Source organism: Trichomycterus rosablanca, chromosome 15, assembly GCF_030014385.1.
Source record: "Trichomycterus rosablanca isolate fTriRos1 chromosome 15, fTriRos1.hap1, whole genome shotgun sequence".
NCBI lineage: Eukaryota > Metazoa > Chordata > Actinopteri > Siluriformes > Trichomycteridae > Trichomycterus > Trichomycterus rosablanca.
In genome coordinates this window covers 2,918,327-2,936,864 of record NC_086002.1, presented here as the reverse complement: position 1 = coordinate 2,936,864, position 18,538 = coordinate 2,918,327, and the positions used below count along the sequence as shown (strand labels likewise).

General features: G+C 43.8%; 1 protein-coding gene across 4 annotated transcripts in view; it reads left to right on the top strand.

Annotated features, from left to right (window-relative positions):
- Window positions 1-16,756, top strand: part of zgc:112980 (uncharacterized protein LOC503706 homolog) — a 28,931-nt gene extending 12,175 nt beyond the window's left edge. For 3 of the 4 annotated variants that reach the window (XM_063009720.1, XM_063009719.1, XM_063009721.1), the window contains 14 exons: window positions 3,052-3,114; window positions 4,122-4,244; window positions 4,731-4,889; window positions 6,482-6,535; window positions 6,620-6,662; window positions 8,320-8,557; window positions 8,757-8,839; window positions 9,609-9,683; window positions 9,819-9,899; window positions 10,651-10,755; window positions 14,149-14,252; window positions 15,333-15,455; window positions 15,689-15,737; window positions 16,416-16,756. In XM_063009720.1, the coding sequence (XP_062865790.1) occupies window positions 3,052-3,114; window positions 4,122-4,244; window positions 4,731-4,889; window positions 6,482-6,535; window positions 6,620-6,662; window positions 8,320-8,557; window positions 8,757-8,839; window positions 9,609-9,683; window positions 9,819-9,899; window positions 10,651-10,755; window positions 14,149-14,252; window positions 15,333-15,455; window positions 15,689-15,737; window positions 16,416-16,481 (1,366 nt within the window). In that variant the 3' untranslated portion in view covers window positions 16,482-16,756. Of the gene's footprint in view, window positions 1-3,051; window positions 3,115-4,121; window positions 4,245-4,730; window positions 4,890-6,481; window positions 6,536-6,619; window positions 6,663-8,319; window positions 8,558-8,756; window positions 8,840-9,608; window positions 9,684-9,818; window positions 9,900-10,650; window positions 10,756-13,650; window positions 13,824-14,148; window positions 14,253-15,332; window positions 15,456-15,688; window positions 15,738-16,415 lie in introns of those variants that run through there. The other variant, XR_010014738.1, reaches the window with a different exon arrangement.
- The last annotated feature ends 1,782 nt before the right edge of the window (window positions 16,757-18,538 follow it).

Sequence of the window (18,538 nt, the reverse complement as noted above, 5' to 3'; positions counted from 1 at the left end):
GTTTTACAGAGAGTTTTAGACTCCGGCAGCCCTGATTATTACAGCAGAACTAAAAGGGAGAGCGAGCAGGTAACAAGGTCATGAAGGCTTTCACAGGACATCAGCGCCCACCTCTCCTACCCAAACCTGAGTGATCGGACAAGAGAGTGGCATAGTGGCATCGTATTTCAGTGCCAGGCCTCTTCATCCAACATCATGTCTGTGTGGGTTTCCTCCCACTTAAACTGATGAATCTTGTGTAACCAGTAACTATCCAGTCATGAATGTAACCAAAGTGTGTAAAAGATGACGTTAAGTACCTAATAATATAAATATATCCAAAGCTCCCCAAAGCTAATGTCTTTGGACGGGTATCCACATACCTTTGCCCAATAGCTTATGTGGTAGCCCCAGTTTAATGTATTAGACTTGATTTAGACTAAAGGTTGCCAGTTCAAGCCCCATTTGTGCCAAATTACAAATGCTGGGCCCCTGAGCGAGGCTCTTAATGGCTCAAGTGGTTGATATTACCGCTCGTGCTTTTGGAACGTGATGTCTGACTTACGATCATGCAGCGTACCAAGAGCGTAATGCTATTCTAGGAGCAGTTGTAGCCTAGATGATAAGGTACCGGATTAGTGATCAAAAGGTCACTGTTGGACCCTTGAGCAAGGCCCCTAACCCTTAATTGCTTAGACAATATACTGTCACAGTGCTGTAAGTCGCTTTGGTTAAAAGCGTCTGCTAAATGTCGAAAATGTAAATGCTTTGTTGATACTGGGCAAAAGTATGTGGACATTGTCAACCTTTGCTTCGTATACGACATCCATGCTGGCCTAAAGCACACACCCCTCTGGTGAAGCCACCAGGATCTCATTTTCACCTGCCAGTGGCTGATTCTTACAGGCTAGCACATAAACCTCCAACCATACAACAACCAAAAAATAAGCTATTGATGTCGGATACCAAACCACAGATCTTGAAATACATCAGAAGCAATTGGCAACTTGAATGGGAAACACAACACACACAGCAATACACTCCATGAAATATACCCCAATATCAGCACGCACCACAAACCTACGCCAACAGACAGAATGGAGCGATCTGTGTGGACTAGATGCCGCATCGGACACGCCCAATCGACTCATTCACACCTATTGAGAGGGGGACCCCCACCAACATGTGAAAAATGCCATACCATCATAACAATAAAACACATCATTATCGAATGTCATGAATACAGTACAGTAAGGAATCAGTTATGAATACGAATCCGAATCCTTTATTGTCATTGTACTTGTACACTTACACAACGAAATTGAAATACAACCCCCCCCCCTCTCGGTGCAAGGAAAAACAACAACAGCAAACAATAGTACTACTATATACAAATATAAATATTAAAAAAAAGCACTTAAACAAAACCGAAGCAGGAAAAGAAGCTATTGCACATGTTCAATTACATTTAAATTATAAGTTGCACATGTCCCATTAAAGTGAAACGAAATTGCAATTACACAATACCCGCTGAATGACACATGATGTGTTTAACAGAGCTATGCCCTCAGTCTATTAGTCCTAGTTTTGATTTGCCTGTACCGTCTACCCGAGGGCATCAGTTCAAAGTGCTGTCTTTTTTTTTTTTTTTTTTTTTGCCCTCCAGTTAGGAATCCCAAATAATATAATAGAATTTTAATTTCATGTAGACATGGTGTTGAACCCTTCAATCAACCAATGAACGAAAGAGTGGACAACATCGCCGGGTCGTCCAGAAGTCAGGACATAACCTTTCTCCCCGTCCCAGCCACAGATACCATCCCAATAATAAAAGCTTTCATAAACACAAAATGGCAAGAGAAATGGGACAACCAAACCAACAACAAGCTCTGAGAAATCAAACCTAACATAAAACCAATAGGTTACAAGATGGAGAATCACCAAGTTATCCACACAAGGTTGCACATAGGACACTCCCAACTGACGCACGAACACCAACTTACAGGAGACGAACCCCCTACCTGCCAAAACTGCAACGAGACCCTGACGATTAAACACATACTGATCGAATGCCCTAGCCTGCAGCCACAAAGACAGCATCGACATCAAAGATCTCTTCCATAAGACCTCACCAGTGAAATACATAATTACTTAACACACGTCAAACTAGTACACCTTATGTAATAAAGGAAATGACGGGAGTACCAAGCCGCGCCGCGCCCCGCCCTCTAAAAACATCGTCACCAGGCCGCTCAGGTGGCGCAGCGGTAAAAAGAGACGCGCTGCAACCAGGGCTGGATTCTGAGAACGTGGTATCGAATCCAGCCTTGCTTTACCGGTTCGAAGCCGAGTGGCTGTATGAGCAACGATTGGCCGGTCGCTCATATGGGGGGTGGGACAAAGAACCGGATGTGGGTCTCTCTCTGTCAGAATGCGATCGCGTTCTCTGCCGGCTGATTGGAGGCGCTTACACAGAGATGGGAGAGGGTGCCCTTAGGGTGTGTCTCTCCGCATGCAACGCTGGGTGGCGCCAAACTCGTCAATGTGTGGGTGGCAAAGATGCATCTGGCTGCTGCTCGTGTTTCGGAGGGGATACGGGTTAGCTTCAATCACCTCCGTCGGGGCAGGGTTCGGCATAGGAAGCACGATGCTAATTGAACAATTGGATGCGCTAAAAAAGGGGAGAAAAAGGGGTAAAAATTTGTAATCGTGCTGAAGTGGCAATAAATCCCAGCTATCTATCAATCAACCAATCATTCACGAATATAAAACTTGAGGACTTGCATATGAGGTTAAATAAAACAGAAACGAAACAAGACTTGGAAAAATAAATAAATAAAAAACTTCAATGATCCTGCCATAAATGTAACCAATGTGTTAACATGGCGTTAAACCATAGAACAAACAAGCATGGGTGAGCAGTGAGGTGATACGATTGTGCCGGAGAGCGCCTTACCTGGCCGGTGGCATCGCTGAGACTCGAACCTCTTACCGCTAGTGTGATAGTCTGCTACACCACCCAAGCCTCCTCAGATTTAATAACTTTAATGTTGTGTATGTGTTTTCTTTTAGCTGCCGTCGGTCCAGTGCTTTGGCGGGCGCTGTCTCACAGGCTGTGCTGGGACTCTTTTCAAGGTAACTCCTTAATAGTAGTGTGTTTTGTGGAATAATACCGGCTAAACCACCTTAAATCTCCTGTTTTATGAGTTTTACTTGTCTTCTTTACCAAACTGAATGGAGTCAAGACTACAGAGTACACATCCAGTATGTTAGCATCTCTAAACAAGGTGGATTCTGATATATACGCTGTGGTTTTTAATATGTAGATGGCCGAAAGTATGTGGACACACCTTCTAATGAACAATTTAATAGCTAAGAGATGAATCAAATCAGTTGTATAAAACTAAAATTGTGTGTCCACCTTTGTGGCAACAGTTTAGGGAAGCCCCTGGGTACAAAATGAAGTGTGGAGACACAGATCTCTGACCCCAACCCCAGTGAACACCTTTAGGATGAATTGGGACATCGATCATAAGCCAGGCCTTCTCATCCAACTTAACTAATGCTTTTTTGACCGACTGGTGGGACAAATTCCCACAGGAACACGACCTTCCAAGAAGAGTGAACGTGTCTGTTATCGCAACATACCAAGCCCATAGTCTCGGTATAAGATATCTAACAAGCTTACGGTCGTGTGTCCGCATACTTTTGGCCATATAATGTATAAAGTGACGTGTGCGGGGGGGGGGCGCACGGTGGCTCGGTGGGTAGCACTGTCGCCTCACAGCAAGAAGGTCCTGCGTTCGATCCCCAGGCGGTGCGGTCCGGGTCCTTTCTGTGCGGAGTTTGCATGTTCTCCCCCGTATCTGCGTGGGTTTCCTCCGGGAGCTCCGGTTTCCTCCCACAGTCCAGAAACATGCAGTCAGGTTAATTGTGTGTGTGTGTGTGTGTGTCTGCCCTGCGATGGACTGGCGCCCCGTCCAGGGTGTTACTGTGTGCCTTGCGCCCATTGAAAAGCTGGGATAGGCTCCAGCACCCCCCTCCGTAACCCTGATTGGATACGCGGTTAAGAAAGGGAGTGAGTCAGTATTTTCAGTATTTTCCCTGCAAGCATCATTATAAACAAAGCCTCGGTTTTTCAGCGCCATCTCGAAGGTTCAGGCTTTGTTGGTGGACGTGGAGTTTCCAGCCGCCTTCACAAAGCATCTGCAGGACTTTTTCCAGACGCTTCCGTTTCCACCCAGCTGCAAGAGTTTCAGAATCAGGTGAGATTTGCACTATTAAAAACAAGATTGCTCATACACCGATAGGGCATAACATTATGACCACCTTCCTAATATTCTGTGATGCACTGTGTATTCTGACACCTTTCTATCAGAACCAGCATTAACTTGTCTGTCCGGCCTTCGCTCCCCACGTGCATCGATGAGCCTTGGACCACGTTTGATAGATACTGACCACTGCAGACCGGGACACACCCCACAAGAGCTGCCGTTTTGGAGATTCTCTGACCCAGTCGTCCAGCCATCACAATGTGGTCCTCGTCGAACTCGCTCAGATCCTCACGCTCGCCCATTTTTCCTGCTTCTAACATCAACCTTGAGGATAAAATGTTCGACTGCTGTGTAATATATCCCCCCCACTAACAGGTGCCGTGATGAAGACACGTTACCTGTCAGTGGTCATGATGTTATGCCTTGTCGGGGTCATTGCTCATGTATGCGCTGTGTCTGACATGCTCTCTGTTGTAGCCTGAACATCTTCGCATGGGACAACCCTTTGCTCTCGGCCGTGCTGAGGGGCCAAAACACCTCCGGAGTAAAGCACGTCAATGGCAAGCGGCCGGAGGCCCTGTTTGAATCGCCGGTGGTGGTTCGAGCCCGAGTCCTTAAACTCCAGGAACAGAAAAAGTGAGTCCAGTCTGCGTGCTTCACTGTGACCATTAATATATATATATATATATAGGTGCTAAACTTCCCAACCACTACTTGATTGTATAGCAGCCTCAGCTTTCCACAGGATTTTAGAGTGTGTCTGTAGGAACCTGTGCCCATTCAGTCACCATTTGTGCATATGCATTTGTGTGGTACGATCCAGGAACAGAAGTTCAGGTTTTCCACCCTCAACAAGCCTGACTTCATGATTAGAACGAGCGTCCACAAACTTTTCACTGTACAGTGTATGATTGTGTCTGATACAGATATCATCAACCACTTTATCCTGGTCAGGATCACGGCGGGTCTGGTTTCACCAGGAAACACTGTGTGAGGCAGGAATACCAGCCCAAGAGGTGTTGGGCTAGTGTAATAGACCCCTGCGCCACCTGAGCGCCACGCTTATAATTATGCTCATAAATATTATTAGAAATATTCAGAGGTTGAAAGAAACAAAAGGAATTTTGACTAATCAAAAAGGAAAAAATAAAGCACTCTTTTTAAAGGGTTTTGAACCTGCATCGGTGCTCGGGTGGCGTTAGGGCCGCAGCTATCGATCATTTTTGTAATCGAGCATTCCAACGATTAATCGAGTAATCGGATAAGAAATACTTTTGCTTTAATAAAAAGCAAAAATAAATACGTATAAGATTAAATAAGACGCGTCTCTTAAAACAAACTGTACATTTTTATTCCTTACATACAGGATAGTTTAAAGAGAACATTATTGAATTGCAAAACAATGACATAAAAAATAAGTCAAATTACTTTTAAAATGTATACAGGCGACCTAAAACTAAGGCATAAATAATAATAAACAATAATACATAAGCATCAGCCTTTAATTTGTGCAACTTTCAGAACTAAAAGTTGTAGCTCCAGCTCACGCAGATGATAAAGCTTTAATATTTTCTTGGGAGGCTTTGTGGCGTTTGTAGGAGAAATCTCGGCTGTGTTCATACTGAACGGTACGCAGAAGTGGCGAGCGTGTCCACTATTTATTTAAGTCCTGTGAGGTACTGTTTAAGTGTCGGATTTTGGACGCAGCCCTCGGCCTCTTCACGTCACCTGCACACAGCGTGAACGCGTCCGTGTGAAACACTGTGGGCTGTATAGATTAAATAGATTTTTAGTAATCTAATTCCTCGAGTTTCTAGAGGAATCGTTTCAGCCCTAGGTGGCGTTATGGTCACATCCACCTTGGAGAGTCTTCGGGCTCGTATCTGGACGGGGGACTCCCCCTCAGTCCCTGCTGTCCCTTCGAGGTGCCTGCGCCAGTCGCGGATGATTCACGGGGGTCGAAGCAAGACTCTTCGGCTCTCTGTGAGAATCTACCGCTGGCTGGTGAAAAGAAAGTGATAGCTGGTGATGCAAAATGCAGTAGGGAATTGAAAAGCGGAAAACGGAAGCATCTGGAAATACAGTTTGGTGACCTGATTAGTAAAATGTATTCTAACAGTATTTTTCATTTCATCATATAGTCTGAACGGTGTATCGTCACGCTCCTCATTTGAATGTTTTTGGTTGTTTCTTTACTGCATTTGATCATTCTCGTGCTCTTGTTCCAGGTACCGTGAGCTGGCTCGCTATCTCAAGCTTGTTAAGAGTGAGAACATTCCAGAGTGAGTTCCTTCCATCTCCATATAAAATACGCTGGTGCTGTACTCTCCATATCCCCCATAATCCTTTGTTTCTCTGTGTTAAAGGATCCAGATCATGAAGGACTGGATTCCACTGTATTTGTGTAAGGTAGGACTTCAGTACTCGTTCCCAAAACAATGATGATACAGTGGGGTCAAAAAGTATTTAGTCAGCCACTGATTGTGTGTAATTTTCATCATAGCTACACTTCAACTATGAGAGACAAAATGAGAAAAAAAAATCCAGGAAATCACATTGTAGGATTTTTAAAGAATTTATTTGTAAATTATGGTGGAAAATAAGTATTTGGTCAATAACGAACAAGCAAGATTTCTGGCTCTCACAGACCTGTAACTTCTTCTTTAAGAAGCTCTTCTGTCCTCCACTCGTTACCTGTATTAATGGCACCTGTTTGACCTCAAACAGTCAGACTCCAAACTCAACCATGGCCAAGACCAAAGAGCTGTCGAAGGACAGCAGGAAGAAAATTGTAGACCTGCACCAGGCTGGGAAGAGTGAATCTACAATAGGCAAGCAGGTCGGTGTGAATAAATCAACTGTGGGAGCAATTGTAAGAAAATGGAATACATACAAGACCATTGATAATCTCCCTTGGGGTCAAGATCTCATCCCGTGGGGTCAAAATGATCATGAGAACGGTGAGCGAAAATCCCAGAACTACACGGAGGGACCTGATGACCTGATGAATGACCTGCAGAGAGCTGGGACCAAAGTAACAAAGGCTACCATCAGTAACACACTACGCCGAGAGGGACTCAAATCCTGCAGTGCCGGGCGTGTCCCCCTGCTGAAGCCAGTACATGTCCAGGCCCGTCTGAAGTTTGCTATAGAGCATATGGATGATCCAGAAGAGGATTGGGAGAATATCATGTGGTCAGATGAAACCAAAATGGAACTTTTTGGTAAAAACTCAACTCGTCGTGTTTGGAGGAAGAAGAAGAACCCAAGAACACCATACCTACTGTGAAGCATGGGGGTGGAAACATCATGCTTTGGGGCTGTTTTTCTGCAAAGGGGACAGGACGACTGATCCGTGTTAAGGGAAGAATGAACGGGGCCATGTATCGTGAGATTTTAAGCCAAAACCTCCTTCCATCAGTGAGAGCATTGAAGATGGAACGTGGCTGGGTCTTCCAGCATGACAATGATCCCAAACACACCGCTCGGGCAACGAAGGAGTGGCTCCGTAAAAAGCATTTCAAGGTCCTGGAGTGGCCTCGCCAGTCTCCAGACCTCAACCCCATAGAAAATTTGTGGAGTCCGTGTTGCCCAGCGACAGCCCCAAAACATCACTGCTCTAGAGGAGATCTGCATGGAGGAATGGGCCAAAATAGCAGCTACAGTGTGTGCAAACCTGGTGAAGACTTACAGGAAACGTTTCACCTCCGTCATTGCCAACAAAGGTTATGTTACAAAGTATTGAGCTGAACTTTTGTTATTGACCAAATACTTATTTTCCACCATAATTTACAAATAAATTCTTTAAAAATCCTACAATGTGATTTCTTGGATTTTTTTTTCTCATTTTGTCTCTCATAGTTGAAGTGTAGCTATGATGAAAATTACACACCTCTCTCATCTTTCTAAGTAGGAGAACCTGCACAATCAGTGGCTGACTAAATACTTTTTGGCCCCACTGTATGTGATAGTGACTTGCCATTTACATGATGGCAAGATGGCAGAAGCTCGGAGGTGCAATTAATAGAAAAAAATGTTCTGTGTGTGTGTGTGTGTGTGTGTGCAGGTTGGTGATTATTTGGGCGCAGTCAATGCCATGCTCGCCCCCCTTGTTTGTGGCTCTACATGCGCCATCTGCAGACTCAGCCCTTCCCAGTTCGTTTCCTACCTACGAATATTTATATACGGCCGCGCCCCCTTAAGCCTACCCCACCCACCGAAAGTGGAGGCCGGTCCTCGTCTACAGAGCGTAATAGAGGGCCACACGGACCCTTTACGAAGTAACCAGTGGGTGCCTATCGAAGGTAAGGATACTCCGTATCACATTTATTACATCAAAATACGTTAACTTATACGTCTTTATTGTTTTGGGAGGCTGTCCCTAGAGAATCCAAGACTTCTGTCACGTTCACGTCTCTTCCATGTGTCTGTAAACATTTGGCTTTGATTGGACGTTGGTTCTGAGTGGAGAACAGATGATCGGTGCATGTTCTTGTGTTTTAGGTGTAACCACCCTGCTGAAGAAGCTGGATGTGATGAAGTTTGCGCTCAAGGTTCTGAAGCACAACACCGAAGTCTTCACAAACGTGAGTAGGAACGTCCACGTTAATGAAATCTCGTTACCGTTTACCCTTGGTGTGCGCCGTGTGGTCGAAAGTAACTGGACGCCCCTCCTAATTGTCAGCCACACCGGGTCACGGGTTATCTGTACTCATACGCCCGTTGCGAGATGAATGTAAAGCTCACTCGGCTGTGGACGATGTGGCCTGTGTTCCATCGGCGTCTAATGGATCATAAAGTGACAGTACGAGCTTTCCTCTCGAACCTTGTCCGAGAGACCACTGTTCCATTAGACAATCTGTCAAGCTCTGCTATTAAGCTACATGACTATTAAAGGAAAGGTCACAGGTTTAATTTCCACCACCATCGCATGGCACTGTTGGGCCCCTGATTAAGGCCCTTAATTGCTTGCAATTACATTTTCAGCATTTAGCAGATGCTTTTATCCAAAGTGACTCAATTAAGGGTTAAGGGCCTTGCTCAAGGACCCAACAGTGGCAACCTGGCAGTGGTGGGCTTTAAACTAGCAACCTTATGATTACTTGTCCAGTAGGCCACAACTCACATTTGGTCACAACTGATTGGGTAAAGCATCTTCTAAATGCTGAAGGATTGTAGAGCCAGTTTGACCGATGGGTGCATCAGTCTCACCCTATTTATATGGGCACAGAGAAGTTTCAAAGAAGATTCTGTTAGTTGCCGTTTGTCCAAAAACTTTTTCGATCAGATTTGTCCGTGTTGTGCGTTCGACTGCCTTTTTCCAAATGTTCTACGAGCGTCTCTCTTGTGCCTCAGCACCAAAGCTGGGTGATGGTGCTGCTGTTCACCAACTCCTCAGGTCATCCGGAGCCACATTACAACTTTCTAATGGTAAGATTCACCCTGACTTTAAACACTCTGTCGTTCTCAAGCAAGCATGTAAACGTTAGAATAAATATCTGTGTGTGTGTGTGTGTGTGTGTGTGTGTGTGTGTGTGTGTGTGTGTGTTCGTGTGTGTGTTCTAGAGGACGAGAACTGCTGCTATTGAAATCCTGAAGGAGCTTCATCATTCCTTACCTGTCCAGATCTCCAACCGCTTTGGAAACGTGAGTCTTCAGCATCAACAACAAAGCGCTTCATCCTGGTCTGGGTTCCTCTCTCACTCACTCACTCACTCAGCACTTTTCCACCAAAAGAACTCCGGTTCTTGAACCGGTTCTGTTCAGGTTTCCTTGAACCTTGGTGTTTTTTTAGAGAACCGATTCACGCCTCCACCAGTTTTTGGAGTGACATGATGGTGGAGTGTGTAGATTACGTGTGGGGATTTGTGCTGTTGTTACAGATGTTTTCTTTAGTTCGTTGACGTGAGAATCGTTTTTAACTTCGCTCTCACCGCGACCCTCGGCGCAAATAGCCGATTTGCTCGGCGCTCGACTTGAGCTGTGAAACATCGCTAAAGTTCCACGTCACGGACGAACGTCTGTGTGGGATGACCATCAAACCCAGTATAAAAGCTCCACATGTACTGTATCTGTGTTTAACTGGATTTACTTTCTACGTCTTTCTTCCTTTCCTGCGAGCCGAAACACTGCCGAACTCATCGAGAGGCTGGAGCTGTAGTCCTGGGCGTTCCATGATCCACAATAACACAACCTGGCTGCGAATTGAGAGAGTTTAGTCCCGAATACTGTCTAGCAGTGGCCATCCTGCAACGATCACACAAAAAAACACAAGTGGAGATGGAAGAAGCGGAGGGGAGGGAGAATCCGAGAATCGAAGCATTCAGAGCAAAACATCTAGTAACTGCGTAGTTCTTTAATTTATTGTGTGAAATGGGTTTTTAACTCTTCTTCTCAGGAGTATCCAGACCAGGCCTTGTTGCTGTTAGCCACCCAGGCTTTAGTGTGGCGGCTTCAACACTCGCAGCTCACATCCGTCCTGAAAGTCCTCATGACCTTTAAGGTACCTTCGCTTTTTACGCAGAGAATGCCTTTAGAATAATGGACCTGATTCAGACTGACCTTAGATTGAAGAGCATTCATCTCATCTTTGAAGATCACATTGAGTTAAGGGAGCTGTGGAGTAGGCTAAGATTAGGACTCGCGTCCTCCAGAACATCGGTTTTGTTTGTTTATTTCTGGCTTGTTTTGGTACTATGCTTTAGGTCTGGGTTTCCAGCTTTTGGTAGAACCTAACAGGTCAATTTATGTGTTCTGACCATACTCTACAATAGACCACTGAAGTCGTGCGTCATTCTGTGAGTCAGATTTCCAGATTTCAAAAAATCGGCTCCAACGCATCCTGTGTTGAATAAACATGTTCAGAACCCTGTACGTTTCGTCCTGTGTAAATTTTTCTCCTGAACATCACCGGATCCTCTGAATTACGAGGTTGTTAAAGGATCGTAATACTAATGATGCTACACGAAAGCTAACGCTACTGCGCATTAATTAGACGTCACTGAACTACACCAATCGAATTGATGGAATGAGCATCCCGCTTTTGTTGAGTACAGCCAAAGGCGGAACACCCGACCGTCCTCGCTTTTTACTTTAATGTATCTAGCTACTAAAAATATAAAGTAAGCCGCTCAGGTGGCGCAGCGGTAAAGTACGCTAGCGCACCGGAGTTGGGTTTCTAGATACATCGTATCGAAACTCGGCTCTGCCTTTCCGACCGGGTTGGGCGGCAGTATGAACGACGTTTGGCTGTTGTTCAGGGGCTTAGGGGTAGAGTCGGAGCATAGGTCCTCATAACTGGTACGACTGCGGCCCCTGCTGGTTGGCTGACGGCACCTGCACAGGGCTGAGGAATAACATTGAGGGGGGGGGGGGGGGGGGGCGTGACCCTCCGTGCGCAGTGTCTCTCGGTGTATGAACTCGGCTCGTGCGGGTGAAAAATGCAGGCTGTACCGATTGCGTGCCGGAGGGGGCGCAATTCGGTTGAGTGGCGTCCTCAGTCAGCGGCAAAAGGGTCGGACCAGTATAGAGGAGCAATCAGGGTAATTGGACACGACTAGAATGGGGATAAAAATTGGGGGAAAAAAGTGGGAAAAAATAGATAATTAAATAAATAAATAAATAAAAATAAAGTAAAACTTGTGAATATCACCTCACTGTTACACCGGTGAATCGCGCTGCTTCGTGCGCTTATTTAAGAGGCTTCCAGTCTAGTGACGTCAATTCAGTGCGCAGTAGCATTAGCTTACATGTAGCAATATTCATATTTTGACTCTTTAACGACGTCATAATTCAGAGGATCCAGCGATAATAGACAGAAGAATCTCCATAAAACAAAACCTAACAGCTCTGGAACGTTTTTTTATGACTACAGGATGCGAGAGAGGCGATCTGCGAAATCTCCGTTCATTTTTCCAATTCAAAAGTTCTCTTATTATGGGCATAACAACATGGCGTGGACTACAATATGACGACACGACTTCAGTGGTCTAAGTACGACAGCAAACCAAATAGTATCCCACCCTTCAGCTCCCGGATCAGACCTTGTCTCGGAGCAATAAATCGGGAACTGAACAGCATAGCTCCAGCCCACCCTGACATTGTATAAGAAAAAAGACACCCATCCAGTTACATACCAGCAAGAATTCATCATGGTTAGACTGAAGTTTCCAATGCACCAAGCTATTTATACGGACGGATCTAAAACAGAAACTCGAGTATCAGCGGCAATTGTAGCCGGTAGATACTCCCACAGAAAAGCTCTTCCTTCACAGCTGAAGCTTATGCCCTCTTAATGGCTTTAGAATATATAGAAACTACCCAAATAAACAAAGTACTGATATCCACTGACTCTAAATCCTGTCTGCAAGTTCTGGAATCTTGTACCCTAAGACAAAATTGACCACTAAATCGGGAGGAAACTGGGGAGAAAATGCATTAAAAGAATAAATAAATAAACACAATGTTGTAGAGAGACTTTCCAGCAGAGAAAGGCTGGGACTGGTGCAAAGTGGGGTGAATATACAGTGGGGCCAAAAAGTATTTAGTCAGCCACTGTAGTCACTGTAGCTGGTATTTTGGCCCATTCCTCCATGCAGATCTCCTCTAGAGCAGTGATGTTTTGGGGCTGTCGCTGGGCAACACGGACTCCACAAATTTTCTATGGGGTTGAGGTCTGGAGACTGGCTAGGCCACTCCAGGACCTTGAAATGCTTTTTATGGAGCCACTCCTTCGTTGCCCGAGCGGTGTGTTTGGGATCATCGTCATGCTGGAAGACCCAGCCACGTTCCATCTTCAATGCTCTCACTGATGGAAGGAGGTTTTGGCTTAAAATCTCACGATACATGGCCCCGTTCATTCTTCCCTTAACACGGATCAGTCGTCCTGTCCCCTTTGCAGAAAAACAGCCCCAAAGCATGATGTTTCCACCCCCATGCTTCACAGTAGGTATGGTGTTCTTGGGTTCTTCTTCTTCCTCCAAACACGACGAGTTGAGTTTTAACCAAAAAGTTCAATTTTGGTTTCATCTGACCACATGATATTCTCCCAATCCTCTTCTGGATCATCCATATGCTCTATAGCAAACTTCAGACGGGCCTGGACATGTACTGGCTTAAGCAGGGGGACACGCCTGGCACTGCAGGATTTGAGTCCCTCTCGGCGTAGTGTGTTACTGATGGTAGCCTTTGTTACTTTGGTCCCAGCTCTCTGCAGGTCATTCATCAGGTCCCTCCGTGTAGTTCTGGGATTTTTGCTCACCGTTCTCATGATCATTTTGACCCCACGGGATGAGATCTTGACCCCAAGGGAGATTATCAATGGTCTTGTATGTCTTCCATTTTCTTACAATTGCTCCCACAGTTGATTTATTCACACCGACCTGCTTGCCTATTGTAGATTCACTCTTCCCAGCCTGGTGCAGGTCTACAATTTGCTTCCTGGTGTCCTTCGACAGCTCTTTGGTCTTGGCCATGGTTGAGTTTGGAGTCTGACTGTTTGAGGTCAAACAGGTGCCATTAATACAGGTAACGAGTGGAGGACAGAAGAGCTTCTTACAGAAGAAGTTACAGGTCTGTGAGAGCCAGAAATCTTGATTGTTTGTTATTGACCAAATACTTATTTTCCACCATAATTTACAAATAAATCCTTTAAAAATCCTACAATGTGATTTCCTGGATTTTTTTTTCTCATTTTGTCTCTCATAGTTGAAGTGTAGCTATGATGAAAATTACAGACCTCTCTCATCTTTCTAAGTAGGAGAACCTGCACAATCAGTGGCTGACTAAATACTTTTTGGCCCCACTGTATTTATTTGGCAGTGTAGTGTGGTTTTATAGATATTGTAGCATGTGTATTCTTTTAGTTGTGTAATTGTGTGTGTGTGTGTGTGAGCAGTCAAATCCCTGGGCGGTGCGCTGGCTTTTCGAGGGTTTGTTCCCTGACGTGATGTACAATTTGCTGTGTGTGATTGTAGAGGAACTGACAGACAAACGGTTACGGTACGTCCAACAAGCTTCTATTTTTTAAAAATGGGCATAAAAAGCAAAGAATGCTTGAGAAGAGCCCTGATTTACTTTATTTACAGCTAAATGGTGTAAACATCCACCTCTTTATAACCCTTTATTTATCAGTTGTGTGAAAATAAGCAGATTTGAGTGCCCAGAATGTATGTTTATACCAGCTCCACTTACCATATAGAAGCACTTTGTAGTTCTACAATTACTGACTGTAGTCCTTCTGTTTCTCTGCATGCTCTGTTAGCTCCTTTCATGCTGTTCTTCAATGGTCAGGACCCCCACAGAGCAGGTATTATTTAGGTGGTGGATGATTCTGTGTGTGTTGTGCTGGTATGAGTGGGTCAGACACAGCAGCGCTGCTGGAGTTTTTAAACACCGTGTCCACTCACTGTCCACTCTATTAGACACTCCTACCTAGTCGGTCCACCTTGTAGATGTAAAGTCAGAGACGATCGCTCATCTATTGCTGCTGTTTGAGTCGGTCGTCCTCTAGACCTTCATCAGTGGTCACAGGACGCTGCCCACGGGGCGCTGTTGGCTGGATGTTTTTGGTTGGTGGACTATTCTCAGTCCAGCAGTGATTGTGAGGTCATACCAGCACAACACACACTAACACACCACCACCATGTCAGTGTCACTCCAGTGCTGAGAATGATCCACCACCCAAATAATACCTGCTCTGTGGGGGTCCTGACCATTGAAGAACAGGGTGAAAGGGGGTAACAAAGCATGTAGAGAAACAGATGGACTACAGTCAGTAATTGTAGAACTACAAAGTGCTTCTATATGGTAAGTGGAGCTGATAACATGGACAGTGAGTAGAAACCAATCGGATCTCATCTGTGCCAGTCCTGGATGAAGATAAGGAAGGTTGCGTCAGGAGGGTCTAAATTATATCAGATAAGGTTTGCAGACCAGAACGTACTTTCTTACCCGTCCTGTCGGCACCCATTGCTTCCTGAATCCAGTTTATTTCTTTATTCCCTGCATTCCGCACAGATCTTGATTTTATCTAATAATAACAATATTAAAATAATAATAATAATGTATTTTATTCCACAGGAAACATGACATGTTGGAGCAGAGCTTCATCGCTTTTTTGCTCAGCCTGTTCTTTGTGAATCGTCACGTAAATCTTCATCTGTACAGCGACCCCATCACCAAAATGCTCTTTAACTGGGACGAGTAAGACATATGTGGCATGAACTCTTAATTCTTTTTTTTTGTGTGTTAAAAACCTTAAATATCCAGCTAGGAATCAGAAGCTTTACGCATATAGAAGTGATTGCACAAAATCAGTATTTGTCTATTTGTGCTTGCGTCCTAATAATTACGGTTAATGACTGGCACTGTTGCTTTTTTTGCGATGCTGAATGTAAATGATCAGTAATTGAACATTCGTTTACACTTTATTGCAGGTTTAAAAACCCTTGGCAGATGCACCTGAGACAGCAGCTTCAGATCAGTGTAAGAAAACTTGACCTTCCCTATTAGGAGCTCTTTATTACACACAGCATTGCTAACGGCACTTGTGTCGAGAGTGCATGATGTGAAAATGATTTAAAAGGACCCAAAGTACCAGCAATTTTAAAAACAGTAGGTAAAGTGAGTAAAATGCAGATAAAAGTGGTGATTTGCTAGCTTTAAAATATTCTTTTAAAATATGATTGCAAGCCACGTTATGCACATAGCCTAGCGGTTATGGTACAGGACTAGTAATCAGAAGGTTGCCGGTACAAGCCTCACCTCTGCCAGGTTGCCACTGTTGGGCCCTTGAGCAAAGGCCCTTAACCCTCAATTGCTTAGATTGTAAAACTGTCACAGTACAGTAAGTCACTTTAGATAAAAGCGTCCGCCAAATGCTGAAACTGTAAATGCAAATGCTATGACAGTATAGCTTTGTGGTAAGAGTGTGTAGCTGCTAGATTTGTTTGTCCAGCACGTCCCACAGATGCTCAATTGAATTGAGATCTGGAAATTTGGAGGCCAAGTCGACACCTCAAACTCGTTTTAGTGCTCCTCAAACCGTTCCTGAAGCATTTTAGCTTTATGGCAGGGCGCATTATGGTCGGTGTATATTACATGTATTCGGGTGCAGATCTACTGTAGATGGAATCTGATTTGTTGTGCTTGTCTTTCCTGCAGGAAGATTTTCTGACTCCAGAAAAACGTCACATCTTGATGCAGATGGTCCAGAATCAACACGTATAGTCCTGACACACTCGGTTAGAACGAGAAGGAAGATTTCTGCCTCTCCGGCTTGATTTTCTTTTTTTTGTTTGGACATTTGTCGAACTCGAACCTGGCACGATGTGCGTCAGTCCGATCCGGCCACGGAAACTGTTGGTGTGTGTGTGTGTGTTTTTCTTTCTTTTTGAGGCTTTCGAGTCGAATATTTGTAAAAGATTATTGGCTGCAATTTATGTGGATTTAATTCTGTTTTTTGAAGTTGCCTGTAATAAAGATTTGCTGAATTGTTGCATAAAGTTTGTGAACCCTTTGGAATGACCTGCATGAATTGCTCATAAAATGCGATCTAATTTATATCTAGGATCAATCACAGATGGAGACCATCCACCTGAGCTAATAGCACACAAACACATAGGAAAAAGCAACTGCTGGGCTTGTGTACAATTGAGAAGATGCAACATTTTTAGGCTCCGTCATTAAAAACGTAGAGATCCCCTTATATACTGTATATGCCGACAAGAACTGGTGATTCCAATTCATCTCAATGCTGTGCAGTGGGTTTGAGGTCAGGGCTCTGTGCAGACCGCTGAAGTGCTATCGTACCAAAATCATTAAGTCATTTCTTTATGGAAGTTAAAAGTTGTTTTTGGAGTACGCTTGGAGAATTGTGCGTTTATTTGCCATATTTTGAGGAAACCAACAATAAACTACTGTACATGTGCCTGTAACTGAAAATAAAGACATGCTTAGCTTAGTCACTTGAATTGTTTGTTTTTAATAGAAGGTAAATTGGCTATAATTTTAATAATATTAATAATAATACTTTTTAACAGTCTGATTTTTATTGGTTAGCGACCCACATACTTGCAGTGGAGCTGTTGGCACATGTGCACTACTGAGTAGCGTTTACTTTGGGGGTTTATTTTGCTGGGAGTTTTCCAAACTCAGTTTTACTTTACTGGTTTGAGAGACAATCATGTGTGTAGAGAAGCACACATTTCCATTGATTATGGAATCCACAAAGGGACAAAATGCATTTAATAAGTAAACATGTACATTAAACATTGTCTCTTACACTAACTTAATTGCTGTGTGTTAAATGTTAAATTGCTAAACACAAACCTTACATTTTGAATTTTACAGCAAGTTGCTCATTTCACGGTCCGTGACGCGATTTTTTACAGCCTTGAATAGGGTAGGGCCTTACTCGTGACCTATAAGTGTAAATAAAGACAATATTAATAAAGACATGCTCAGCTTTTCAGTCATTTCACTGCTTTGTTTTTAACAGCGAGTAGGGTGGCTCGGTGGGTAGCACTGTCGCCTTAAAGCAAGAAGGTGCTGGGCTCGACCCCCAGGTGGGGGGGTCCTTTCTGTGTGGACTTTGCATGTTCTCCTCGTGTCTGCGTGGTTTTCCTACAACAGTACAAAGACGTGCAAGTGAGGCAAGCTGTAGCCTAGTGGTTAAAGTACTGGACTAGTAAACAGAAGGTCGCTGGTTTAAGCCCCACCACTAGGTGCCAGGTTGCTGCTGTTGGGCCCTTGAGCAAGGCCCTCAATTGCTCAGATTGTATACTGTAATTAATAGTACTGTAAGTCGCTTTGGATAAAGGCATCTGCTAAATGCTGAAAATGTAAATGTCAGTGAATTACTGCGGTCAAGCCAGCCTCCACTTCAAAATGCTCAATCAAATCAGCCCCCACGTTGTTTCTAAGGATGTGCGTATACTAAACATTACAGTAATAGCGTCTGGTAAAACTGATAAAACAAAAAAGTCACTGACGACCTGAACGTGACAACATCAGTTATAAACATAAAAATATATCAGTTAAAATATATATAAATGTATCAGTTAAAATATATAAGTATACCAGTTAAAAATACAGAAATATATCAGTTAAAAATATATAAATGTATCAGTTAAAAAATATAGAAAACAGTTAAAAATATATAGATATATCAGTGAAAATATATAAACATATCAGTTAAAAAATATATAAATATATGAGTTAAAAATATATACATTTATCAATTAAAAACATATATAAATATAACAGTTAAAAATGAAAAAAAAAAT